The 27,667-nt window shown below is 38.1% G+C and overlaps 1 protein-coding gene across 1 annotated transcript in view; it reads right to left on the bottom strand.

Moving 5' to 3' along the window:
• GPR158 (G protein-coupled receptor 158) overlaps positions 1 to 27,667 on the bottom strand; it is a gene marked incomplete at both ends in the record, with an annotated part of 192,890 nt that overhangs the window by 56,963 nt on the left and 108,260 nt on the right. The window contains one exon of the mRNA XM_080340473.1: positions 23,055 to 23,123. Within this exon, the coding sequence (XP_080196599.1) occupies positions 23,055 to 23,123 (69 nt within the window). The remainder of the gene's footprint in view (positions 1 to 23,054; positions 23,124 to 27,667) is intronic.

Genomic DNA, 27,667 nt, shown 5'->3' with positions numbered 1-27,667 from the left:
TATGGAACATGTTTTTTACAGTGGAGCTCATTTAGCCTCCTTAGAGATTTATCTGGTAATTAAGCAAACAGAACTTCCAAGATCATTCTGGTTTGACACAAGACTGCATACTTAGAATGCCTTTTTATTGATACATCTTCAATTATTTTCTTTTTCCTGTTCATAAGCAGATCTCTGCTAACACTTGACAGGGCATCTCTGAATAGATTTTGCAGAAAATGCATGTCCACATGACTTCCAAGATGCCATCATGTATTTACTCCAATTTCAAGGGATACAGTGATATGTCACAGATCCTACCAGCTCTGGAAATATTCATTGATAAGTGACCTGAACTAATGGCCTGAAAATGCATCTATTTGCCATTTGCCAATTCTAGCCTCTACTCAGAGTTACTAAAGATCCAGCTTCACTTTTCGTATTTACGTTAGCTTAATGAATAGCATTTTAAAGTCAAGAAATAAAAAGTTAACATATAATCCACAATGACTTTAAAAAGACACATGCTTGCACTCTGTAAACAGATTCGTCCACAGCAAATGAAGTCTTATGCCAAACAAGGCCCAAGCAGTAGAGAAGGGCATTCCAGGTTTTTTTCCTGGTAGGAGCTAAAACTTTGTCAGAAAACACTTCCTTAGCTTATCAGAGACATAAATTGATGTTCTGGCTGAATGGGTTATAAATGCTAAGGGCTGTAGGGTTCCCCAAGGGTGAATTCACAACCAACAAGAGCAAGGGGATACAAAGAAAACCAACACACTAGGTCTGTATCCTCTTGGGGGAAAGAAAAGCATAAAAACTAGTATTACCAAAAGGACTAGTCCCCCACCCCAGGCAGCTGTGGGAATCATCTGGGGAACCGAGAGGAAACAGAAATCATTTTGAAACCAAGCTAAATAAAGAGATGGATTATCATATACAATTTCTGAATCTATCTCCAAACACAGAAATTAATGCCTAGCTTTTCATTGTAATAGAATAAATTTTAACTGTAAACTTCTCAAATACAAAGAGATATTTTAATGGCACTGGCCCAGGTAGTTGTGATCCTGAAACAGTGAAACATGTTAGTCGGGAAGTATTTGTTCTCAGCCTAAGGGGCTATAGGCACTGAGCTGCTGGAGATAGCAAATCAAATTTCTTGGGGGCAAATACTTGCCCTGGAAAGGTGTCTTCTTGGCCACTGAGAGTTACTGGATGCTTCTGCAGTGTCCAGTATAAGACAAGACGAGGTCTAACGCTCAGACGTTTCCTTGAGACTATGACAGGGTGTAGCACAATGAATAAAATACTTAATGTTGAAAAACGCAAAACTGAACAAAAAATATCTACACAATAGCTCCAGTCACACCCCATCCTAAGAGGGAAGAGAAAATAAAGTCTGAATTGTATCATACTCTTCCCTTGTTCTCATTCAAATGTATTTCTGCTTCATTACCACCATAAATCAAAAGAAGCAAATAAACACTTCCCAGGGAATTCAAACAGAAATGGGCCCAGTTGGTCTAGTGGATGTTATTATCCACCTGCTTTGATGTACCAGTTGTTTCTCTGTCTTTGGTATGTATATATTCCTCATACATGTATTGTCTCACTTCTGAATTGCCACAGTCTTTAACTCAGTTCTTCTAACAGCTGCCTGAACAGGCTCGGAAGTCAGTCCCTGAGGACTTGAGAGTTGGCTGATGTCAGCAGTTCAGAGACTTCAAGCTGGCCAGATGTGGACTTGGCTGGACATCAGAGGTCCCACTGAAATCAACACATTACCACAGAAGGTTTTAAATGTGTTTAAATAAGATTTTTAAAAACAGAAGCAACTGTCGTGTCTGAAAACGTAAAGCCATGTAGTAACTGTGCACAGAGAAAAAAAGTTTCCTGACTCATGTAGGTCACCAGCCACAGCCTTGAAGCACAAAGTTAATGTATAGCCATTGACGTGACTCCAAAGATGCTCAGGAGCTAGGCAGGGAGTTTGGAGTTTTTGACTACACTAAAAGGCAACTACACAAATATTTTAAAAAATCTGTCTCCCTGTCTTCAAAAACAGCTCTAAGTGTAAGAGCAGTGTAGATCACACTGACGCTCTGCACTCTTTCACTTGATGTTTCTTCTTCCTAAACATATAGGCCTTGAACTACTTTCCCGTTAAATATTGAAATATCTGTGAAAATGTGGTTTTCCTGATCAAGCAAATCATCAGGTTTTGAGTGGAGACTATTAGACATGCTCTGCCAGCAGCAACACAAAAGCAAAGATGAGCACATGGGACGTTCCGGACTCCAGCCACATGCACGTTAAGGATGAGGAAAGAAGTACAGGCCAAGTGTAGAGCAGAAGCCGAGCTCCTTAACCATTCAATGCTTCTGTTTTCATGGTTTCATCCAAAAAGCACAATTCAAAATTAATAGAACTAATTTAATCAGAACATTTTATCTAGGTAACACGTACGTGTGCATAGACACATTTCAAAAATTGTTCACACCGACGCAAAATTATGAAAGTGGAAAATCAAAGGAAGTTATAAAGTCAAAATATCTTCTAAAATATTTGTTTCCTCCAGCTTTTATAACCCAACTATTTCTTTCATCTATTCAAATACATTTACTTCAGTGTGACATGCCACTTCTGTATTTAACAGCAGTCCATTGAATGTCCTAGTCTACCTACTCTGTACGTGAAAAAAACCCCTCAAACATTTCTTATTGGATGCACTGTTATCATCTTTCCTTAACAAACGTGTGGTCACCCAAGAAGCAGAAAAATAATAATTTTAAGGAGCTGAAATATCTCAAAAGAAAAAGATAGCAATTGATTCAGCCAGTTATTTGCCAAATACTTGACACATTTTAACATCAGGGTTAAGAAAATGCTAGTTTCATTTCATGAATAAAGAAGGACACTATGCAATACAATATTTTATTAAAAACAGGAAAATCTACCAATTCATTTTAAGACTACGCCTGTGATTTTAAGAAAAGGGAACCTTTAAAAAAACATAATGGTAAAGCAGTCTATATTAAAATAAATCTTGCAAGAGCTTCAGCTAAATCAAGACATTATCTACTAAATTATTCAGAGCAACTTGCCAAGTATACTTAATGCAAGACACAGGCCATAAAACCCTCACATAGACTTTTGCATTTCATTACGATATGGCTGAAATCTCTAAAAATGTAACGTGCAGAGAGGATTTTATGTATTTTCAAATAGTGACCTCCACCTGGGAAAAAGAAAATGTGCAGTTATTTAGTGTTCCAAAAATACCTTATATTACGGTCTTAATCTAACAAAGCTGGTGAAGTATTTAGCGCCAAGTTTGTGAGGAAAAACTACGTGGTGTTTTAGGTTCTTCACGAATACCTCCCTCCTGCGTGCTCTCTCTGAACTACACATTGGGCAGGTTCATGAGCCAAGGTAGGAATTTTATTGATACCAACTTTTAAGCTGGTTCCTTGGAAAAACAACAGGGACAGAAGCAGTCTTTGAAACACCCTGTTCAACCACAGTAAAGTGGCTGTCACAGAACTGGCTGTCACTCTCCACAGGAAAGCTTTCATCAGTATTTAATTGACAACCAGTAATTTGGAAAACCTCTCTCCACAGAACACCAGCCGGACATCTCAGTCCAGTCAGTTCTGATCAGTTTACTGCAGACATCACTGCTGGAACCATGGACTTCTCATTTTCAGCTTATTTACCTGTAGCAAGAACAGCAGTGGGGAAAAGGCAAAGGTCACGGTGTGACAAACTTCCAGAGGCAGTGGTGGGAACACTCCACCTCTTAACTTTCCCAAATCCAGAATGCACGCCTGTCTGGGCAATCTGCTTTAGGTAAAGTGAAGCTATCAGCTTCAGTAGAGATGTGATTGGGTGAATTGTGAAAATGAGTGACATACTCTGATGACATGACCTATGATCATGTTTTGATCGTCTATGGTTTTAAATCTATATAAACCATACTAAACAAATTATTAATTAATACAAATAATTAATTATGGGTCATTAATGAAGTCCAGAAGAAACCAGCCACAGCTGCGAACTCAAAATTCACTCCATAGTGGAAACTATAGAAATAATGAAGAAACATTATTTCTCTTCCTACTGACATTCTTATAGTTCTCGTATAACACAGATATGCAAGTTGCTCCTTTTCAAAAGACTGTGAACAGTTTCTTGACTAAGAGGGCCAGAGTGTTCTTACTCTTTGGTTCTAGTCAAAAGAAAATTGGTTTTTAATATAAATCCAGACAAGAAAAATATTTATCCAGTGTTGAACAGATATTAAAAAATGATGATGACTGAGAAATGAAAAGAAATTTAGAAAAATAAATTTCTAGATTCAAAGCGATCAAGCTCTTCAGAGACTTCTCTCAGTCACATATGATCTTTAGGTGATTTGTAAAGAACAGCACAGATGGGCCGCACTCCTCGCTGCAGCGCTGGAGCAGAGCAGCCTGCAGAACCAGCCCTCCCCTGTGCAGAGCATCGGCGTGTGCACCACAGCTCCTCTTCTCTGGAAGCGACACTCATCCGTAGGAAAGTCACTACTTACCTACTACGGGTGGCTCAGAGATGCTGCAAAGCACTAGTTCAATAACGGCCTAATAAAGGAGAAGTCAACGTGATAAATGTGTGAGTGGGACTACTCTCATAGCCACCTGGAAGAGCAGAGGACTGATCTCAGTGAAGTAGGAGACTTTTCTTCTTATATGTTCTCAACACAACCCTTTGTGTCTAGTTTTCATAGCAACCTTTTCTTCACAGAACTTATATTCTGTGGTGTATTTCTGCCATTCTGGTTCTTAAGCACGGATGGAAAAAAAAAAAGCTCAATCACCTCTATAACTAGAGAACAGCTGAGATTACTGGAAGTACTACAGACAGAGCATTTTCAAGGAAACGTGCTTCTTATTTCCTCACTGTGTTTAGGCTCCAAGGTGCACACAAATGAAGATGACAGGCCAGTTCTTGTCTTCCTATATTCATTGTCAGCCAGTCATTGACAACACACTTGGAAATAAATTCTGATACTGCACATTCATTGTCACTAAAGCTTCCATTTGTTTAAGTTTGTAAGGGATTTGGCATGTTTCTGACCACTGCTCTTGCTGTAAGAAGTGCTGGGAGTTGAAGACTCTTTAGAAAAGCATCTCTCTACAGTAGAAGATCCCAGCTCTTGGCATCTGAATTGGAATACAGAGGTAGTTGGACACTTATATTCCTTGCCACACACGTGCAAGAAACTGCCAGATGAATTCATCAGTAACATTTTCAGTCTTTTAGAGATAGGATTTCCTACCTCTCGTGGAGTTTAACCAGCACACTTAAGCCTTAACTGGAGAAGTCTGACTCACCAGCCTTTCAAGTTCTTCTTTGGTTCTCCACCTGTCATGGAGCTTCAGAGGAGGAAAATATTCTTAAATAAATAAAAATAGTACAGATACCTGGATGGTGCAAAAATTAATGCTTTTGCAAACTTTGAAACCCCATAGACTATATATATATATATTTTGATACTATGGTGCTGCAGAATTTGATTCTGTGTTTATGGGTATGCCCATGCACTTGAGGGGACAGCTGTAAATAAAACATCAAATCCTTTTCTGAGCCTAAGTTCTACATACACAGACATTTTCTAATCCCTTCTCCAGTTGATGTGCATGTATGTGTATGTTTGTAAATACACAATTAATCACTTGCTTGTGTGAATATTTATATATCTATACATTTATATACAGAAATAAATATGGTATTTTCCTTGTGATTTCTATTTTGCCGGCAAAATCATTATTGTCTTTCAAAAGACAGCTACTTTTCATATCAATTCTACAGCCCATTTATTCCAAAATAGCAGCATAATTCAATTTAAGTGTATCTATGCTGATGTTTTTTTCTTTATGTAAAGCAACACAGAACTTCATCACGTTCAGTCTCCTGCAACGCTAAGCAATGCTGAAATAGACTTTTAGTGAAAAAGGCTTAACATGGCATCTCCATGAGCTACAAAATACTCCTCCACACGGTATGTGAGAAAGTCAATTCTCTATATTCACTCTCCTCCACCACATTCAACTAGTGTGCTTTTATACTATAATTCCTATAACTCTATAGGAAGGGAGTCCATGGGTAAAAGGTGATGTGCAAAATTAAAATCAATTAAACTCCCCCCCTGCACTGTAAATTACCCCTCCAAAGTTTTACTCACAGTTCTCAGCACTCTCTCCTCAAATGAGAAAGACTATCTGCAGTTCACATGCAGCTGGTAACCTGGCAGAGCAGGAAAAGCCCATCCTTCAACTCTGAAATACTCTACGGGAGAACAAGCTGAAAAAGGCTTCAGAACTACTTAGCCTAATTTAATATTTTAAACTGGGAATCTCAAAGGGAAAAAAAATACACACACAAACTTTAGGAGAATCCAGCTGAGGAAAGAAATGGGCCTAGAACACAAGGTAATTTTAAGGTAATCATCAGGGAATGGAGAAACACAGAAATAAGATGGCAATGAAAGTAACACAGACATTAGCCCATTGAGAGCTATGTTCTGAATGGACGTGTCAATTCTGTTACAGAAGAAAAATGCTAAAGTCTTAAATTGAAAAGCCATCAGATTAGCCATGTTGAATACAAACTGTTCAGAAACAATCTCGAGCAATATATCAGCAACACAGCTGGATGAACTCAGAGAAGCCTGAGAAGAAGAATTCTTTACAGACCTCGGGAGGAATATTTCTTTAATAGTACAAGAACAACATACTCAATCTGAAAAAGCAGTCTTCAAAAGCTCCAACACGTGTAGGCGGCAACCAGCTAAAGAGAATAACAAATTAGAACAGAAATCTCCCCTTGGAAATGCTGTGTGGAAGCAGAAAGTAGGAGGGATGGATCTTGGAGCACATCTTCAGGAAACTGAGCGTGGACTGGAAAAACTTTGAAGAGTCTGTGGCAGTCACTGAGCTATGGGTGAGAAGTGGTGCAGGGAAGAGGAGTCGGATGAGAAGGGAGTTGCAAAATGTGAAATCGTTGACTGAGGGAAACTGAGGGTGATAAATTTTCCTCTGGAAAACAAAGTTTCATGACCCCTCAGTGATCTGTATTGCTGCTTATCACCTGAAAAAATCAGCAACAGTAAAACCCCTAAGGGATAACAGGCACATCTCATCTTCCAAATATCACATTTACTAACCTTTGCATACATTCTGGTTTTCCGTAAAACTGCATTGGCAGATGCACAAGTAAACATATTGATAAATTCTTAATTGTCTGACACAGGCAATTTCTTTTCCAAGATAAATTGAAAACTGAAAGTTTAGTGGGATTAGCCAGAACAACACACCTGTCCTCAGTGCCACAATTAGCAGGTTTCTGAGGAAAGTTCTTGACAGTTAATGCTTTAACCTGGAACACAACCAACTTCAAGCTACGTTTTTGCAGTGATAACAGTTGAGGTCCATATGCTACTCACTGCTCATACCTAAAAATAACTTAAACATTCATTGCAGCAGGTATTGGAAGCCAGGTCTCCCCCTCCTAACCAATACATAACCTAACCAGTAAGTAAAATACCTTCCATACTACACTGTATAGTTAGGTTAATATTTGTGCTTATACTCACTGCTCAACAAAGCAGTGTGAAATGGAACAATACCAGCACAGGAGGCCGAACACTTCTCATGCTACAGCATCTTAGAGCCAAAGCGCTAGAACTTTCTTCAAGGTAGTACAACTTTGACTCTTCTGAGCCAGAGAGAGGAACTGGACCTGAGTGTCACATTCAGAATGAAAACATTAACAAGTACGATATCGGATAAAAAACCTATATATTATAGGCTGGGGTTTTTTTACCACTCATACTTGGTAAGAAAGGTGAGACTTGCATGGTTCATCTGAAGACAGGGTTCAAATCTGCAGCCCTTCATGAAGGAAGGCATTTGGCCATGCACAAAAATGAGGCAGATCGTAAACCACAAATCCCTCTCTTTTCAGCACATTTAGGTCTCTAAGGCAGCCAAAGCAGGTGTGCTGGCTTCTGTGTCTGAGTGCGAGCACACAGCTCCCCAAGGCAGAGAACCTGAGCTGACCTGCAGGCACCAGAACTGGCACTGCAGCCTGGAGTGGCAATGCCCACCCCTATGCCGAGTCCTTAACAGACTTGCCATGAGCAAAAATGAAAGCTATGTTAGGAAACGCATTCCCTGCTAACGGCTGAACTTTTCAACCATCTTTGGTCTCCTCCTTTTGGAAACACTGACCAAAAGAGCTATAACCAGTTCCTGTGGGTTCCCTTCTGCTGCAGCTGTAAAAATAAAGCATTAGAAACACCAGTCTTCTAGGGCCAGATCTCCCATTTGCAGTCCTGGCACATCTCACTTACACGGTCCACTAAATGTGTTCATTAACAGATCAGCAAAACAGCAGAAGGAGGCTTTCTTCAAATGTTCCACTCCTTTCTGAGCACAGGGGGAGTCCTCCAAACATTTCACCAATTTATCAAAGAAAAGGCCCACCCTCTACCAGGAGAGACATACTCTACTGTGTTTTATTGCTAGGCAGTTCTTTGGATTTAATAATTATTTGTTTTTATGAACTTCCTTTTCCATCCTCCCTATCAAGCTGCTTGTGGTGTTGGATAAACAATGGTACAATAAAAACAGCATAAAACCAGAAGGACAAGATATTTAAGAGCAAAATGAACAGTTGTCACCGGAACTAAGAACGAAATGGTAAACAAAAACTGAAATAACCATACTCCAGGGGACCAGGGAGAAACACAGCATTTTTTTAAAGGAGAAGTCAGGCTGATAAGATAGAAGGATGGAGAGCAATAACATAAAATACCCAAGCAGTGAGACCCGTATCTGAGACTGCCCAAAACAAATACTTCAGGACCCACAGTTAGATGAGGAGCTGAGAGTGCTCACAAGGCCATGGCCGCCTTTTTCTTCCAAGGTTCTTGAACACTTACTATATATATCCCAACTATTTATGATTTAAAACAAACCCATTCAGGCAAACTTTGACAGGATTGCTTGTGACATGTCTGAGAAAAATGCATTACTTCAGATGGTCTAAGGAAATGGACCTAGCAGATTCACTGTGTCATGCTACAAAATTTCATCCACTTTATGAAAGACACACATGGAGGGAAAAAACAACAACATTTCTTCGAACTTGCTTAGGTAACTACAAAATCTCAAGAATGTCTGCCACGCTCTCTAGACCAACAGAATACTCTGTGCTTAGCAGCAGGGGCTCCTCTGCTCTTTATTTCTCTCCTTCACTGTGAGTGGTTTCAGCTTTCTTTTTTTTTCCCCTCTTCTCTAGCTTATTTATTAAACAGTTATGACTAAACATTACTTGAAGTTAGATCAAGGTTCCAAACTTTTTTTTGATTTGTTGAAAATAACAGAGAATGACTTTTCCCAACTTTACTGTCTTCTCAACAATTCATTCTCTATCAACTTGCTGGTTTGTTTCATCTTATCCATATCTGGGGCCTTGTCATGAATACAAACAGTAGCACACACTAATTATGGTATAAAATATTATTATATATCTATTATTAAATTAATTTCATGCCTACAATTTCTTGATCACCTCTGATGTCTGCTATACACACTAGAGAGTCGAAACAGAAATAAGTGCCTTTTACAACTACATCATCTGATATGAAAAGCTCTTGATGTTATCAGGTCAGCCCAGTTTATAGACACTTGAGGAAAGCCTAGTATACTAGAGGTTTCTTTTCCAAATGTAGTAAGCACTGAAGGCATTTACTCTAAACAGAGAAGATAACCTGCCTGAGAAAATACGTGCTCCTTATTATTTGTTACTCCCACAATGAACAGCAGTAACTATAGCCCATACAAAGTCTTCTCAACTTGAGGTCAAAACAGATCAAGTTTCTTTTCCTGTAGTAGTGTGGCATCTCATTTGGTTCCACAAAAGTTACAGAAAGGGCAGTGAAAAATTAAATTTAGATTTTTTTTTTTTTTCATATTCTTGGTGGCGTCAGAAATTGGCAGATACCTTATTGTTACCAATTGTCCTGGTTTTGTTAAAACCAAGTTTCTCTTTTAGTGAATTTGCCTGTCAGCTAAAGCCTTCATATTAACTGCATTTTCCTGGAGAACCAGACACATGTTTTGGTAAACCTAGCAATGGAATGCAAACTTATTGATAAGCATGGATGGACATCTCGCGAGAGGGGCAACGAGAAACAAGTGGCCAAGAAACTGACCAACTGTGTATAATATTCCATTCACGTGAATACTTCATATAAAATGGGAGATCACGAGGATCTCGTCCCTTTTTCCCTATGGCCGACATTAGGAGAGGACCTTGCTGGTTGTCCCTGCGAACCGAGGCCAGTGACAGACTGAATCCAGCTCCAGTGGCTGCAGAGTCCAATCCAGGACTTCGGGTGTCGGCTCTGCAGTTGCTGAGACTTTCAAGATTGGTTTTGTATATTTTGTATTATTTTCTCTATTCTTATTGGTAGCATTAGTAAAACATTGTTAATTTTTCCAACTCTCTTCTCTCTGTCCTTTTTTTCCTCCCGATCCCCTGTCCTGAGTGGGAAGGGGGGAGAGGGAGGGGGAAAAGGGGGAAGTGGGGGGGAGAGGGGGTTAACAATACATCTGCCAGGGTTTTATTGTCACCCCGCAATCTAACCCTCGACACCAATATAATTGGCAAATAACTTAATGTTACTAAATATTAATCTTGCTTAAGACTTCCACTGTAGGTATTTAGGGTATGTTCTGATTCATTTATCTTCCAGAATTCCTGGGTCTTCAAAAAATGGAGCATGTGATTGTCTAACAGAGCCTTACATTTAATTAATGTTAATATAGATGTTCCTCAGGGGGTTAAAAAGCTTGCTACCACAGCATTTTGCCTTCTCGTAGCAACAACTGGTGATTACTTGAAAAGAGTGCCTGCTTGCTCCTATGGTAGTAACTTATTTGGATTATGATTTCAAAGACAAATAAATATGTTTTGAGGCTTCAAAAGTAGATAGAAGTTTAATAAATATGGGTATAAATAGCTGACTAAATAACCCTGTACACAGACTTTTGCAGATTAGCTCTTTACAGATTGCAAGGCACTGCCATCAATAGAGACAGAAAAAAGGACGAGCTGACTCCATGGGCCAGGCAGCTCTGCCAGAGGTTCAAAATCCACATTTCAATGGTTCAGCACACAGTTTAGGTTTTGGATTAAGAGTTTAAGAGAGTGAGCTGAGCATTGAGAACGCTCATTCCATACCCCAAAACATGTTACATTTAAGAGGATTAGTTAACTAGTTAACAAATTAAGCAAGGTTAGTAGATTTAACAACAAATTACTAGAATATATAAAATTATTTTGGACTGACTGATCTGACAGCTTGCACACTTGGATTGGCATGGAAGAAGAGATCTGAATATTCAATCACAGCTCCAAGGTTTAAAAACAGTGGCCATTTCAACTATTTCCTATAGAAAATTCCCAAATTTATAAGGAAGATAAAACTGAAGAAGATACAGTACTTGAAGAAAAAGTGGAAAGATCTTCTTTATGATAATAAAACTTCCTTTAGTTTTCTACATGAAAGTCATTATAGTCTGTATAAGTACCAGCATATGCTATACAAAATACACCCACTGGTGTATCCTCAGCCCAGGCCAGCAGAGCTGCTCTATTTTATGGAACGCTTGAACGCGTTCATGGGACAGTCTGTACCTTATGGGCTCAGGTCAGTCCCCTAAAAACGCATGAATCTGAGTTACAAAATCATAGTTTCGTGAGTATTTCAGTCGCTGAAACATCCATTTCGGCAAACCTGGGACCTCTTCTTACTGTTGCCTCTTGACACTGCAAGTGTCCCCACTGTTCCCCACCTTATCTTAAATCCTGCAGATTGAGGCTTTCTAGTGGAAGCAATGGATTTTCTCCTTACTATTCCCTGCTGCTTCATTAATCATCTAATGTCTTGTCATGCAAGTTGGGTGCAGCTCGAGAAATTAGGAGAGTACTTGTGAAATGCAGTCCACGTGGGACTGGAATAAGGCTTTTTTCTGTTAGTATTTTTATGGCTTAATCTTTTCAAGCCTAAATCAAATATCCTCAGATCATTCCCGTAGAGTACCTACCATCTCTAGCAGTATAAAAACAGTTGCATGCTACCAGACCTTTGAGAAGATGAAAAATCCACCATCAAATATGTCCTTGCTCACACCTTTAATAAAATATTTTTAAACACTTTCATTGTTATTATTAGTAACAGCCATTTGTAATGTGATTCCTACTCATTGATCAGGACCCTACTATGCATGGTACATCTATGCCAAACATCCCTGTACCAAAGAGTTCATGATTTAAATATGAGATAAGAAACCACACGTCAATACAGAGGAAGCATAAGGAAAGAATAAAAGATTTATCTCTACAATTATGTAAGTGGTGGTTTAGGAAAGGAGAAAAAAGCTTGCAAGGAGTAGTGAGAAATAGGTGTATGCAGGGAAAGAACAGCAATGAATGTACAACCCGTGATTTTACAGATATATACTATAACATGTAATCATGACAATAAGAGAAAAGCCAGAACTATATCAAGGTACAATACATCAATTCTGTCTTGCTTTCATTTCTATACTGTTTGGTTGCTCAATTTTAGATTAATTTTCCTATTGCTAAATCAGAGTTTTTGATGTGTTTTAAATCTCAGAAGCAAAGTTTTCTATTCTTTTATTCCGCCATCCTTTCCTTTTTCTTTTCACATTGCCTTTATTAACTAAACAATATGCAATAAGGCTTTAGCACCCACCTTATTTAAAAGATTAACATCAAAGAATAATGAGAATTGTGGATGATAATACAAGTTTGATAAATGAAACACTGCAAGAGAATTGTGAAAAACATTATTTTCTTCCACTTGCCACTTCTTGTATCATGGAAGTCTTATTTTATCCTCTTATTTTCTATGTTTTGTCCATATCTATTATCTTCAAATTGCTTATTTTTTTTAAATTTTATTTTTAAGCTTTGAAATCCTCCCATCCATTCCTGGTAAGAGCTATGACCGAACTGATATATTTCTTTCTTTGCTCCTTTACTCTTTTTCAAGACTGTGCAGAACCTACTGCAATGTATCATGCCACTACAAGAAATCTACTTTGGATTCAGATTTCAAAGAGATGGGCACACGAATGCTATGTACTGGCTGTGAAGGACACAGTATTTCTTAATAGCTTTCTCAAAACTTGCATATATTTTCAGAGCCATGCTTAGTCCCACAAACACAGAGGAACTAGAAAACAAACACTTTTTAGAGAAAGCACTGTTTGCTGAAAATACTGTCGCTTTTTCTATGTGCTCCTAATATAAAGACTTGTATGCAATAAATCAGAAGGTTTATATCACATAGGAATAAGCTGCTTTTTGTAAAGACTAATTGCTTGTTCCACCTCTAGTACTGCTGTTACTTCTAAGAACAGAAATCTCATCTCTCCCTATTTGATGTGGTGTAGATTCAGACCCAGGCCTCACTCTTTTGAATGTCACATTTTCAGGAATCAATCTTTGAAGCTCATGGGAGCTTTTGACCTGCTGTCCCATAACTCTTCATTTTTTTAGCCCTGGCAAACTAAAACTTTGAATATTTCTACAAAATGACTCTATTATTATCAACAACAGAAGAAATACAGCATAACTTATACACTGGTACTTCTTGATGGGTTTGGGTAATTTTATATTGCAACTTATGTTGTAAACCTGTCTCTGCTGTCTTAAGTATTTATTACTTTTTCCAGTTTGTCTCTACAAGTAAAAAGCTAATTTCTTATTTACATTAGGTGACAAGCAATTTTGGAGTAAAAGCATTTAAATCCCACTAATCTCTTATCTCAGAGCTTAGGAATGAAAAGTGTAAAAGTGCTACACAGTAATTAAAATTTTCTGCCATCACTATTATCATTCTGTAAGATTTTTCCAGTGCAAAGATTTAACTAGTTATCAGATCATTTTGCCCGTAAACTGAAAACTGCTTAATAACGTCTAGCAGTTGGTACTGAAAAACATAAAGATGTCATTGTCTGCATCTTCTTGGTTCTCACCATGTAGAATGACTGAATAAGGGCAGTCTCATCTCTGATGGATGAAATCTCCATTTTAAGGATCTCTTTCGAAAACAACTACTTTTCTTTCTCCTTTGTGATGCACTGAATTTCCTATCTCTCCTAATCATTAACGATTAATAATCCTCCGTGGTATAACACTTAAAACTCTAAGGAGATGGTTAGGAAGTACCTAATGCATTCATACATAAAAGAAGAAGGACTGAGAAGAAAAACTGAGTGAGAAAAAAGCATATTTCAGCTCTTGTATTATTCACAGTGAACAGGCTTTGAGATGGAGATTCTGCCTTTCCCTTTTCTTCTGTGTTGATGCAGAGCACTCTGCCAAGTGACATGGAAGTTGATAGGTAAGATACCATGTTTTGTCTCTCAGATGTACATATTATACCAGCTTGTGTCTTATCTTTAATATCTCAACCTCATATTTCAAGGCATAGTGAGTTATCATACCGTCTGTTTTGCCCTGGCAGCAGGGGCTTACAGTTGCACTCAATTTCGTATCAGAAACAGCTTGGTAGTATCTGATTATTTAAGTCAAGTCTTCCTTGGGCATGAACTACTTCTGCTTTCATTTTGCTTCAGATACTGAGATCACAACTCTGAACTAAGAAAGTGGGCAACAGCTGAGTCTAGCAAGTTCAGCAAGATTTATCAAGAAACAACTCTAGTTGTTGCTCCTTGGGTCTCAGGTATGAAAGCATGAATAAGACATTTGATGGAAAAATACGAACATTTTCCTACCTTTCACTGAAAGAAACCTGGGTCAGTGAAAAAAAAATTACTTAAACTTATCTCCCACCAACGTGCAAGCTCTCAGGTGCTAAAATAATTAGTGAAGATAAATCACTGATTTGAGGACTATGCCCTACTGAGAATTTGTCAAATGTTGGCTACAATTTTTAATATTTTCTGGCACAGTTCAATCCTGGCTCATCTGTACCATCAAAAACTCTTGCCTTTAAGCTTGCAGCTTAATGAAAATGTTGTATATCATTTTTCATTATCTTTCCTGTAAAAGTTCTATCACTTTTATATTTTGAACTAATACACAAGAGAGCCTTTTTTCATGTGTTGATTTTTGCATAAACTTAAGTCACTACAGTAAAATTCGAACATGTTCTAAAACATTGTGCATATTGACTCAGTTCATTTGTCCAGTGCTCAAATATTCCTATCTTTTCTAGCTTATATGCCACTGAGATCCAACACGGGTTATATAAAATAAAGACACATTCATTCAAGAAGACTTTTTTCATGTTTCCTTACTTTAATTCATCAGAAACGGGGGGGAAGTGAAGACTTTCACTAATTAGATTGTTTTTCTACCAGGTGATCTTCAGTAATTCCTTGGCTTGCCTATGGCACTGCTGTCATCTCCTGCCCAAGTGCTACCCAAGCCCTAATGGTTTAGCTTTAGAGAGCAGAGCAAAGAGGACTAATTATTATAGCATGGTTCCAGGCATTAGTAAGGAGTACACCATGAATATTTCCAGAACGTTTTCCCCCCATATTAATCTACCCCCATTTTACCTTTTGATAGTTTTTGGGTGCCAATGCATTCTATGATCAGAAAAAGAGCTCCCCGCAACTTCTGCTTTTCAAATGTAGCAGATTTTTCGCTTGGGAACATGTTACTGTTTACATCAAAAAAGTTTAAAAGCCCTGGCTAAATATTGCACATTGTTTTTCAGGATTGTGGTGTGGTTTTATAGCACTACTTTGAAAAGAAGATGTTAATGTGGGGGGTCTTTATCTACAAATTCTTATATATGCAATTAAATGTATTCATGCAAGTTACTCCAGTGGAATTATGAGTAAAGGCAAAAGACCACAAGATCTTACCTGGTCCCCTGGCTGCAACATTAATTTAATGGAATGAAGGACTGACAAGACTGCACCACATAAGTCCCTGCAAGCCAGCTATGCAAGACAGTTATTTAAAATAAAAAGGTCAACGAAAACCAAATGTGGCAGTTGGTTCTGGTCACCGACTGCTGTCCTTTTCTCTCCAGCTCTCAAGCCCTGCACGCACACATATTCTATTCAGTGAACTATTCAGTGAACCCAGATTCTGACAAATGTGTCCTTCAAACTCAGTTCTCAAAAAAGCTTTCAGAGTAGCAAAAATAACACTGCCCTCCAACAACCCTTTATGGCACCACAGGATTCATGGAAGGAGAAGATTGGGTTTATGTCTTGGTATCGCAAGTAGTGTCACAAGTATGAGCGTGGAATACATCCATGTGACTTTATTACGTGTCTGCACACTGCCCGGTTGGGTAGTCTCTACCCTTGCAGGTTTTTAAGACCTATCTGGATAAGGCTCCTGGTAACCATGTTGTATAGCTGACTATTCTTTGTGCAGGAGGTTGGACTAGAGGTCTCCCCAGGGCCCTTCTAGCTGGAGGGGTCCTGTGAACGCAGCACACAGACATGCACAAACACACCCAACAATCCTCTCACCAAATTCCATCTGTGTAACTTCTTAGAATTTATGTTGTCATAGCTCTACTGAGTCTCCAATATCTCAAACATTTTTCATATACACAGAGATATTAATATCTACTCAAGGTCAGGAGATGTATAGCTGTGCTAATGACAGCTCTGGATGTGGATAATCATATATAAAACAGCTCCTACTTATGTCCTTTATAGTAGCTACTAGATTTTTTTAGGATGGCTATGTAGATTAACAACAGACCCAGGAAGAACTATCACACTGTGCATCTTGTTTTTCTTCTATTTCAAATACAATTATTAATAAAGCAGAAATTCTTCAGTGCCTGCTTCCTGTTAATAAAAACAGTCATAAACATTTTTCTTAGTGTGGTTCAGGGCAAGGACATGTGTTCCCAGTGCCAATGAGGCTGCTGTACTTTGAAGCACAAACTTGTAACGCAGGGGCTACACCAGCTTAGTTTTGGCTTTTGCATTCAAAGCAAGCTGACTCTCAAAAAAAAGCTATTGGTTTACTGGTTGCATGTTAACTTCAAAAAGTATGTTCACCTGACAAGAACATTGCCCAAAGAGATAAACTATTGCATAGTCTTCGGTCTGATCCTCTCACTTCTCTGCCGAAGCAGGACAACGTACATATAAAATCCTGGCAACATGGTATCTGCCCTTTCCATTGACTGGACATCTAATCCACTATGATCCAAATAAAATGGAAAGACCCTTTTCTAGAGTACTAGGGAAATCTATAGTGCTTATCTCCAAGTAGATAGTTACACCGTGTCCTTGGACTTCAGTGACATGAATGCTATACTGAAGAAAGGCATGTTATTTAGCTACTGTGAAACAAGAACAATAAAAGGATGACCGTTCACTGTAAAAGCTTTAAAAATTACTTTATAAAGAAGATGTAGTTATACGCTGAAAAACAATCAAGCTAAACATCTGGGATATCAAAGCAGGCTTGCAGCGCTGAAAGTGTTGGAAAAAAGTAAAATCTTTCAGTTGGCCTCAGTGAACATCAACAGGTAAGAAATAAACAGTGACTGAGCTCTTGTAATGCACCCTTACAGACATACTTGAGGGATAAATGCATAAAAGTATGATGCACTATTCCATTTTCACATTCATTAATGCCAAAATCAGAGCTTCCTAGTGACGTTCTTGCTCTGCTCAGGGCTGTGACTAATGGAGCTACTGCAGCCTAATCCTCCCAATACTCATGGCTCACTTCTTCCTGGATAATGTACATGCAGATCATTTGAGGGGAAAAAAGCCCACATCTGTATCTAAGCTCCACTACTCCCCACTTTCTATTCCTTCTCATACTACAAAAGGGTAGCTCATTCCGGCTTGAGTGTGAAAGAAGGAGTAACATCAGTCTCAGAAACAGATCCTAACGCTACATGTGAGAAGATGTCTGAGCACAAAGTTTATTCCAGGCTTCACTACTGAACTGCTTCTTGAACATTAGAAGTCAATGCACTGTCAGCCACAAGCTCTATTTCTCTAAACTGAGAGCAATGTTGCCTCACTACAATTAGAGGTTTGGAAAAAGAAGGGATAGCAGTAAAAATAAAGAATCTGGATGCTTTAGCCAAAAGAACAGAAGATAGAATAGAAAAATCCTAAAAGTCTTTAAAAAGATACTCCAGAGCCTTCTAAGCTAGTTCAACTTATGGTCCAACTGACCTCACTGCTATAAAGATTCCCGTTCACTGTCTAACATAACTTTCACTTGCTGGAATTTAAACCCAGTACTTGTTACCTGCTATATCAACAACATAGAGAAGAAAGTATTCCCTTCCTCTTTGCATCATGGTGCTCACTCACTTTTGTCACTGGCTCATAATATTGTATGGGTATCAGTGTGCACTTTGGAGTTTCAGTTAAAGTAGACTAGCAGTATGGAATATGTTTAATATATCATAACCCACAGTTGCCTAGGGTGGAATTCATCACCAGTTGAGGCAAGTAGGCCAGGCTTCCTTTAAAGTCAATGAAGCTTTGGCCAGGATCCACCTCACCTTACAGTTCCAAGTCTAAAATGAGTCCTAAAAGGCCCAGTTTTTCTTCACTATTTGGTGAGTGTAAGATGACTGTTTCAGCTACAGATACATATATAAGAAACACAGATTCACAGAATAATTTCATTTGCCAGGGAGTTGCAGAGGTCATCTAGTCTGGCCTTGCTCAAATCACATCTAATCAGGTCAGATTGCTCAGAGCTGTGTCCAGTCAAGTCTTGATACCTCCAAGGATGGCTGTTGCACAAACTCTGGGCATTCTGTTCCAGTATTTGATCACCCTCATGGCAAAATACGTTTCCTGGTATCTAACCAGAATTTCCTATTTTCCAACTCATGTCCATTAGACATGTCTAAAATCAGCTGAGATCTGACCCGTAACACAACTAAGAGGTGACTCTTGTACAATATTGTGCTTGTGCTCACTTTATTTGAAGGTCTTTGCAGCATCCGAGGAATTTTCAAACTTGCGTTAATGCAAGATGCGCTCCAAGCATCAGCAAAGCAAGACAAGGAGTTAGGAAAGGTCTAAACGCTCCAGAATAGTCAGTATTTCTGGAAAAGGAAAGTAATGAGAATCCTCCCCTCACATGCCAAGTATAGAAGTTAAGAGACTCCTCTGTAAGACAGTCAATTAGAAAGCCCAGCATTCATTTGGAGGAGGTTGATCAGTAATTGGAAAGGTTAAGTAAAGGGAAATCAGAGATGTTACTATAAGAACTAAAGAAACTATAAGAAATGAGAGCCTCAGAAATGAGAGCTGCCCAGCGTGTTGCTGGGTAAAGCCTATGCATTTGTAATTGAGAAAGCTCATCTGCCTGCTTATAATTCATGACAGATCAGTGTGTTGTTATCAATACAGCAGAATTTGAATAATAAATTTTGGTGGACACCATCATTTGCACTTCCCATTTGGTTAGAAGGGCATTGTAACAGCTGTTTTTCTCACCAAAAGCAGCTGGCTGCTGATATTATTTTTCAATAAATGATGCTACACTATGGATAGATTACTACATGCAGACATAAAAACAATGACAATTAGTGAAAGAAATTAAGCAATGTAACAAAGTAGGTTTTGGTTTCCATTTAATTGGAGGGTGGTGAAAGTCAGAGATGCAATAAAGCCCTTCTGGACACCGTGAAATCTGTATGCAGAAAGCTCTCAAAACAATCCAAGACAGACTGGGTGAATGGATCTAGAAAAAGCAAGAATTAGGAAAGTGTAGAGGAGCAGAGAGTAAAGATGCAAAAAGACTTAAAGCAGTGTTGAGAAAATCTAAGGGGATTTTGATTTTTAAATAAGAATGCAATTTTGCACTGAATCCTTAAATGAACAGAGATTTGAGTTACTTAGAACTGAAATGCGGTCATTTTATCTCTTTACATTGTACATGCTCTAAGGCAAGCAGTGTATTTCTGCACTTAGTTGAGTGTGAAAGTAAAGCTTTTCAGTTTTACCTTCCAAATCACAATAGAAGAGGAGATAACACAAAAAGGAAAACAGCCTTATGATAAAGAACACCTTACTGCAGTGATGCCTGTCTGGCCCAAACTAGTGAACTCCATTCTGTATTTTAATATGCATTTCATGCTAGCTGTGGAAAACATAGCCTAATTTGGGTGTGTAAGAGATGAGATGTATCTTAGTCTTAAAGCTCTAATGTACTCCTCTAATGTACAATGAGAATCAAATCAAAGAGCTGAAACAACTCTACCTCTGTGCACACGTTACCAAGTTTTTAACTACATCACTGAGTTACAGAATATTCCCAGTTCTTCTCAGAAACAAAACCAGCAAATACCAGGAAGAAGTACATAGCCAATGAATATAACCCAGGAGGAGATCTGGTTTGCAGTTTTGTGACTTAGAACCAATATGATAATCGATAATCTATGTTCTACACCTTGCTGTGAATGAACATGTGTCTGAGTGTCAGCTGGTGCAAATGAGACTCTCCATTCAGAGCTTGGGTTTTCCTCCTTTCTCACACTGTCCTGCTCTGCTTTGTGCTCCTTTTCCAGACAATAAGCAGGTCAGCACATTTAGATACTGTCCATGTACAGCAAAATGTCAAGAGTTCCCATTCCAAGGACTCACACTCCATAAATCACACGTTGCAGAAATACAGGCTTTTCTTTCTTAAAGATTATATATAGACCTCTCTGGCTACGCTTCATAGTGTATATTCCACTCTCTTGCCCTGGGTCAGAAATGGATGAAATCTTCCTTGCAGTGAACTGAGGGACAGGGATATTGAAATCCTGATATTTCTGTATCAGTCTCAATCTTCTTTGTTATTTACAAAACCATTCTTGCAGTTGGTGAAATCAGGATTAATTGTCTGAACATTAGTATGACCTCCCACTACCACACTTTCTACATCCTCCCCTAAGACCCTGAAAATAGAAACTATAATGTTTCTCTCTTTTTTGTTTCAGCCTGTAGGAATAACAGCCTGATTAGTAATTACATGTCTAAGAAAGAAAGAGAGCCCCAGCAAAGAGTGTGGGAGCATAAAACTGTAAGAGGGAAGTCAGGTCATACACTTTGCATATTAGTTTCTAACAGAATGGGTTCTCAGCGGACAGTTTTACGTAGTATGAGAATGAGATATGCAGAGAAGGGCAAGCTCTTGCCAAGCATCTACATCCCAACTAGGAGACAGGCTAATCAGGAATTTTCAGCAAAAGATTCTTCCTCAGAATAAGACAAACTGTCATTTGTACTTGCTATACATTTAACATAGTTATTGTCAGTGAAAAAAAGAAAAGCTGGAATGTTTAACTATCAGCAAAAAGTTAAGGGGATGCTTCGGTTATCGAACCCCTCCCTCCCAGCTCCGCTTCCTTTCCTCTCTTCTCCCTCAGCATTTAAAGGTCATGGATGGCCATCTCTTGCATCTAACAGCAGGGTCCAAGTCACCAGACAGTAACCCAGCATCCCTGACGCTGAGCACCTGAAGGCTGAAGACAGACAGCAACCAAAGGACGTTGATCCTTTCTGAAATACAACAATTAGAGGATCAAGACAAGAACTGGGAAAGAAACCAAAGAATCAGTGACAGGTGAGCAGACTGCCAACACAGCAAGAGCTATGATGGGGCTTCTGGCCTACTGTGGAGTTGAGGTTGCACAAACACTGACTGGTTCTTATGGAGTCTCTGTTTGGAGAAGCTACTACCTGGCTCCAGGGTTCTGTGGGAAAGCAAAGAGGGGACAGCCATGGAAAGGAAAACCCTCACGTTATGCTTTATGCTATGAATTTCTGCAAATGCTTCACAGCTTTCTACACCAGATGAGGACGCAGTGCATGGACTTTCTGTTCTGCTCACTGGAAAACAATATGAAAGAAGCTCGGAAAACCCTGGACAGAGGTATTGCAAGTTACAAAATCTTGTAAGTACAAGTACAAGATGCAAAAAATCCCAAAACTTCTTTCTTCCTGACATCTGCAAAGTGAAAGATGAAAACATAAAACTATCATAAAAATACACAAACCTTTTCTTTAGAATGCGGAAGGCCCACATGATTCAAAAAAATTATGTATAAAAACTCCATCAGGAATTGTGTTCATTATAGTACTCTTCACACCTCATTCTACTACAGTTTGGTATCTGTTCTGCAACTGCTGAGGAGTTTTGCTTTCCAGCTAGTCTCTCAATAACTACATGATGGTCTATAAAAGCACCGAAGATTCTGACTACTAAGGAAAAGTGAACACAAACATATTTTAAAATAATTCACAATCTCATCTTTGTTTCTATCTCCCGATCGGCCTACTTTCTATCAGCTTCATTCAATTTACACTTCAATGTCCTGTTTAACTAGTCATTATATTGGGTTTATGTAGCAATTAAAAAACGCAGGTTTTCTGTGATTTCTGAAAAGAGAAACAATCTATATTTCTATGAGTTTTGTGATATATTCCTAATGTGACTCAAATAACTTTTTTTTTCCCACGTACAGCATAGGGATAATACCATCTTATTTTCTCAAATTATTACAGATGTCACCTAGCTTCAAAGACATCAATACAGTAATACACTGAAATAATCACTCTCCTTTTTACCACATTCCAGATAAATACTTGGTATAATCAGTGTCTTCATTTTACACACCTTGCATATTTTTGCCATAGCACAGTTTAGAGAGGTATCGTCTTCCAAAGCAAAAACTGAGCTTAACCCAGAGCACATAAAAATTGCCAAGTAAAAAACACTGGAAAGTTCCCTAAACTGAAAATGAAGAATTATTACAAATACAATAAAACATTCCAGTATTCTTAAGAATATTTACAGAACACAGCTGATTCTATAGTCAGATTAAACTAATCATGACATAAATAGTTTTGACATTTATATTTTCACCAAGGTGACTCATACAATATTTTAAAATGTCAGCAAGGATATAATTTAAAAAAAAAAATAATAATAAAAATCACAGTTTGACTTACCGGGAAGTACAGAAGAAGTGATCCAAAAAGAATGGTCTCCAACAGCACCAGCCCTGAAGCCCTGATACTCTAGAAGACAAAAACAATATAAATATCAGAAAGTTCTCTCCGTGTACCATTTAGATGCTGAGTTCTCTGCAGAAGGCACCTTCACTTCTGTCAGTGTAACATTTCCACAGTAATGCCTATTAAAGCAGAGTATTAAGGTGTCTGTGTGACTGGCACGCTCCACATTGTTTAACTCACAGGCCTATTACAATGGTTGTGTTTTATGAAATCCAATTTAAAAAAAAAATTACTCTTTCCTATGTTAAATACTTTTCAACACACATTACCTGGATACGTTTTGAAACTGCTAAAATTGTGCTCAATTGTGAATAATTATGGATCATGGGAATTACAGAGATGAATTTAACTGAAGAATGTGTTCTGTACTATTTAAATTTCAAGAAGTCCTTTGAACATTTTGACTTATTTAATATTAATGATCTAGCTTCTATAATATACATGAATAATCTACGATTTTACTGAATATAGAGTGTGCTCTTAGATTGAAAGCGCCTTTATTTTTCCTGAAATTTTGTACAAAGATGTCGGTTCAGACATTAACTTGTCAGGACTGTAAAATACTATTCTATTTCCTCACTAATGCAGTGTCTCCATCATAGTTTTCTTACATTTTAAAAATTAAAAAAAAAACCCAACACTTCTTTTTCCTAATATGAAGTATTCCAACAAGTTAGATGATTTATGTATAGTGCATCCTCGTCTTATTTTAAAGGCAAAACATCAACACTGCCTCCCATTCCTTTAGCCATCTCCTTCCCCTGACATGATGTTGCACACATCACTGTGGAAGAACATTGTGTTTTCCCAACTGCAAGCAATACAGTCAGACACAATAGCAGAAAAGGCTTTGCCAAAAATCCTTTGAAAAATCCCCTCTTTTGCGTTATGAAATCCCCTTGTGGGCTGGAATCAATGGTTCCTGGTAACCTCTCTAATGGTTTTAGATGGGAGAAGTTTATCTTTCAAAAGTAAGGCAATCATTAAAAAAAAATCCTATATCTGAATGGATTTGCAGACAGATTTCTGGTGTCCTGGGGTCCAGTTTCTGCTTGCAAAAGACTGTTTGAATTTTCTACATGAAAATTCAGCTTTTCAGTGAATCTATAATCTTACTCAGATTTTCTATTTCATCATTCATTTTTTCAATAAGTCACTTTTACAACATCTCATGTACTGAACATAGGTTGAAAGACACAGAGAAAATCTCAGGAAGGCTTTTTAATATGAGACAATTATAGAGCTACTTACATTCTAGCAATGGTGAAATTTTGCAGCAAAGGTTGTCTAAAGCATGTCTACCAGTGGAGATGTCATCAACATCCTACACAAGTCTCCACCTCAAAGTTTTCACGAGCAGTTACTTCCAATGGGTATTCACATCAAAGCTGCCGTTTTAAGGAAAACAAAATATAACTAAGCTCCAAGTTTGTAGCTTTGTGCTACTGATGCTGTCTTAGCCAGAGTTAAAGCCTGGAGTAAGGCTTATAAATGATTTTCCTACTGGTCTTAAGATAATAACGGTGGCAATTTTGTCCAACCACTGCAAGATTTTCCAAGGAAAATCTTGGGAACACACTGTATTTTCTTTTTTTTTGGCCAGAATTTTTCATGTATTGGAGGGCTCCTCTTTTCTAAGTGTTTCCAATTATTCACTTTTCCTTGTGGATCTTAACCTTAGAATTTCAGGTTAAGAGTTTCATATTAAGGATTGCAAAACTGTTCTGCTACCTCTCTAAAAGTGCACCTCGAAACTGAGACGTAAATATTTCTAGCAAAATTTTCATGGAACTGGTATTCTTCCATGAAATGTTTCTTGAAAAAGAAAGCATACCAAAACACTAACCAATGGCTAAAATACTGTAATGATCTTTCTGCACAGAATGCAATGCTTGCCTCAGCAATTGCTGAAACTCAAATATAAGCCCACAAGTGCAGCTTATATTTACACCAGGATCCCATAATGTGAGGCATTTGTTTCAAGAACCCAAAACATTTTTTTTTTCTCTATTATTACGTTGAGTTAAGCATAAACATATTCCAAAATAGAAAAAAGCTAACTAAAATGTCAGTGCCAGGTTTTTTAAGCTCAAGTGATCCCACTGTTCAATGACATATCAAATTCAACTAAGTCAGTACTTTAATATATTTCTGTCACTTGGACGGATGGGCGGCCTCACCCAGTCTGCTAATGTAAAGACGGACCAGCACTCCCGTACTGCATTTCCCCTTGTAGCAGCCCTGCCTCAATTCATCTAGAAGGATCCTCCAGAGATACACTCACAAAACATATATAGCAACCAAGAAAAAATTGCCCAAAACACATTGATTCTGTATTTGTGAGACACTCATTTGTCATAAGAATCCTTAAACAAACACCACCACCACACACAAAAAACTAAAAAGCACTACCAAAGAGACGATACTGTCTTTTATCACTGCTGTAATAAAATTGTTTATGTACCCATATTTCTATATTCAGATGCATCCAACTTTTTCAAATAGCACTACAAAAATCAATACATAAAGACAACTTTTCAAGATTGCTTTCTGCAGACATTTCTGTTCTGATCTAACATAACACCAAAAAGCTGGAAGCAAATGTTTAGATGCCAGTTGTGAAGTCATTAAATGGAATACTTCCAGGTTATTTTAATTAAGAAGTGACTAGACTCCCAATTATTTTATAGGTTAAATGTTTGAAGCTATGGATCATGCACACTGCTTTGACATGTGTAATAGAAAGTGCAAATATTTCTACAAACAGCAGTATGAGTTAGTTCACATTTCTAGTGAACACATAAATTTAGCTTGAATGAGATGTAAATCTTGTGTGCAACAGATTAAAAAGAATAGCTCAGAAAGCTTAGAAAACATCTGCCTTTGATAACATGGGTTTCACACTTTGTGATGTAAAGCTCCCAGCACATTACACATTTTTAAAAAGCACTGTAGGACCATATCCACAAGACTCGTTATGTGGCCCTGACTCTACTGAAGCTGGGAGCTCCACATTTTTTCATAGAGTTTTTCTTCACAACATCTTCATAAGACAATGGCACTTTACTCATTGGGAATTAATGCCGAGGTGTCTTGCCCAAGACCATAGAAGACGCTGGCAGAGGTCAGTAAACTCACATCTCTCACGATCAATACTCAAACCACCTAAGAAGTTGTGTTTTTTCGTATTTTGTACAATGCATCTGTATATGATGGAATGGCCAAGGAAGTAGCTGAAACGGGTGTCATACAGGGAAGATGGAAATTATCTAAAAAAAGCTGGTGTTCAACCAGCTTCTGTGTGAACACCCTGTTCTAAACAAGTCTTTCATAGCCCGATCAATCTTACTGAGCTATTTTCCGGGTGCCATAATAACCTGCAGGGGCAAAGAACTTCAGTGTTTCCAGCTGTTCTTCCAAAACACTGAATTAACCCATGATTTTCTTCTCACTCGTGTTCCAGCAGGAACCACCCTCCGTGAATTCTGTCTATGTACTTCTGTTTCCTGCCCTAAAAGAAATGTGGTTTACAGAGGAACATGGGAAATCAAAATGAGCTTGAATCTGGGTTTTTATCTGTGCTTTTATCTCAGCCTTTGATACCTGGATAATGGGGGTTTTAACCCAACATTTACAGATACCACAGCTCTTTTGAATAGGATTCTTCAATAAACAGCGTAGACATTCTGGTAGAGACGAATGCCATCTAAGGTGATGTAGAAAAACACATTTCAAATGCAAAATAGTACAACTAAATAACTATTTTTGTATAAGTGTAGAAAAAAAATGGGATGGAAGTGGAAGCGTCAGAATTCTCTGCACATTTGAAAGTTTGATAATTTTCTCTACTGCAAAGAAAAACAGTACTTTAATAACAAATAAAAAGTAACATGAAAGATTTTTGTTTAGAAAAAAGACATACATTGATTTTAAAAATATATATGACTTTTTTCTTCCAGTAGCACCCATTATAGCGCAGGAGGTAAGATCCAGGAAGTAAAGTCTTCATCCAGCATTGAAGTTTTAATAACATGGAATAGCTGAAGAGGGGAAAACCAAAACCAAAGCAGGATGTTTTAAAAATAATTTATTAGATAAAAATCTTCTGTATTTGATAGACAGTATTTCCACCAGTCTTTGAGCACCAGTTTTTCTACCAAAAGTTGAATCCTTCACTGCTCAGACTTCACAAGTACAGGCCCCTAAGGCATGTGGGCAGCATCACAAATGCCACATACATCAGGAAAAAAGCCTTTGCTCTTTCAAGAAAATAAACGAAATAATCACAGCAACTAATAACTCAAAGCCTCCACCAACTGGTGTCCAGCTATACTGTCTGCACAATTAAAATTCTCCCATTTCTCACAGAAATTGGGACATTTTAGCATATAGCCCTGAAATCCCATGCAGTGGGATTTTCTTCCAGTTGTATGTAACATTTGCTCAGTTTCTTTTTCTCTTAACAGCTGCTTGTTTTTTTGCATCTGCCTTGCTTGTTGGCATTTATTTTGGGTTTGGCTTATTTATTTCTCTGGCTGTTCATCTTG

The sequence above is a fragment of the Nesoenas mayeri genome, assembly GCF_963082525.1.
Source record: "Nesoenas mayeri genome assembly, chromosome: 2".
In the NCBI taxonomy this organism is placed as follows: Eukaryota; Metazoa; Chordata; class Aves; order Columbiformes; family Columbidae; genus Nesoenas; species Nesoenas mayeri.
This window is presented reverse-complemented; position numbering and strand designations above follow the sequence as displayed.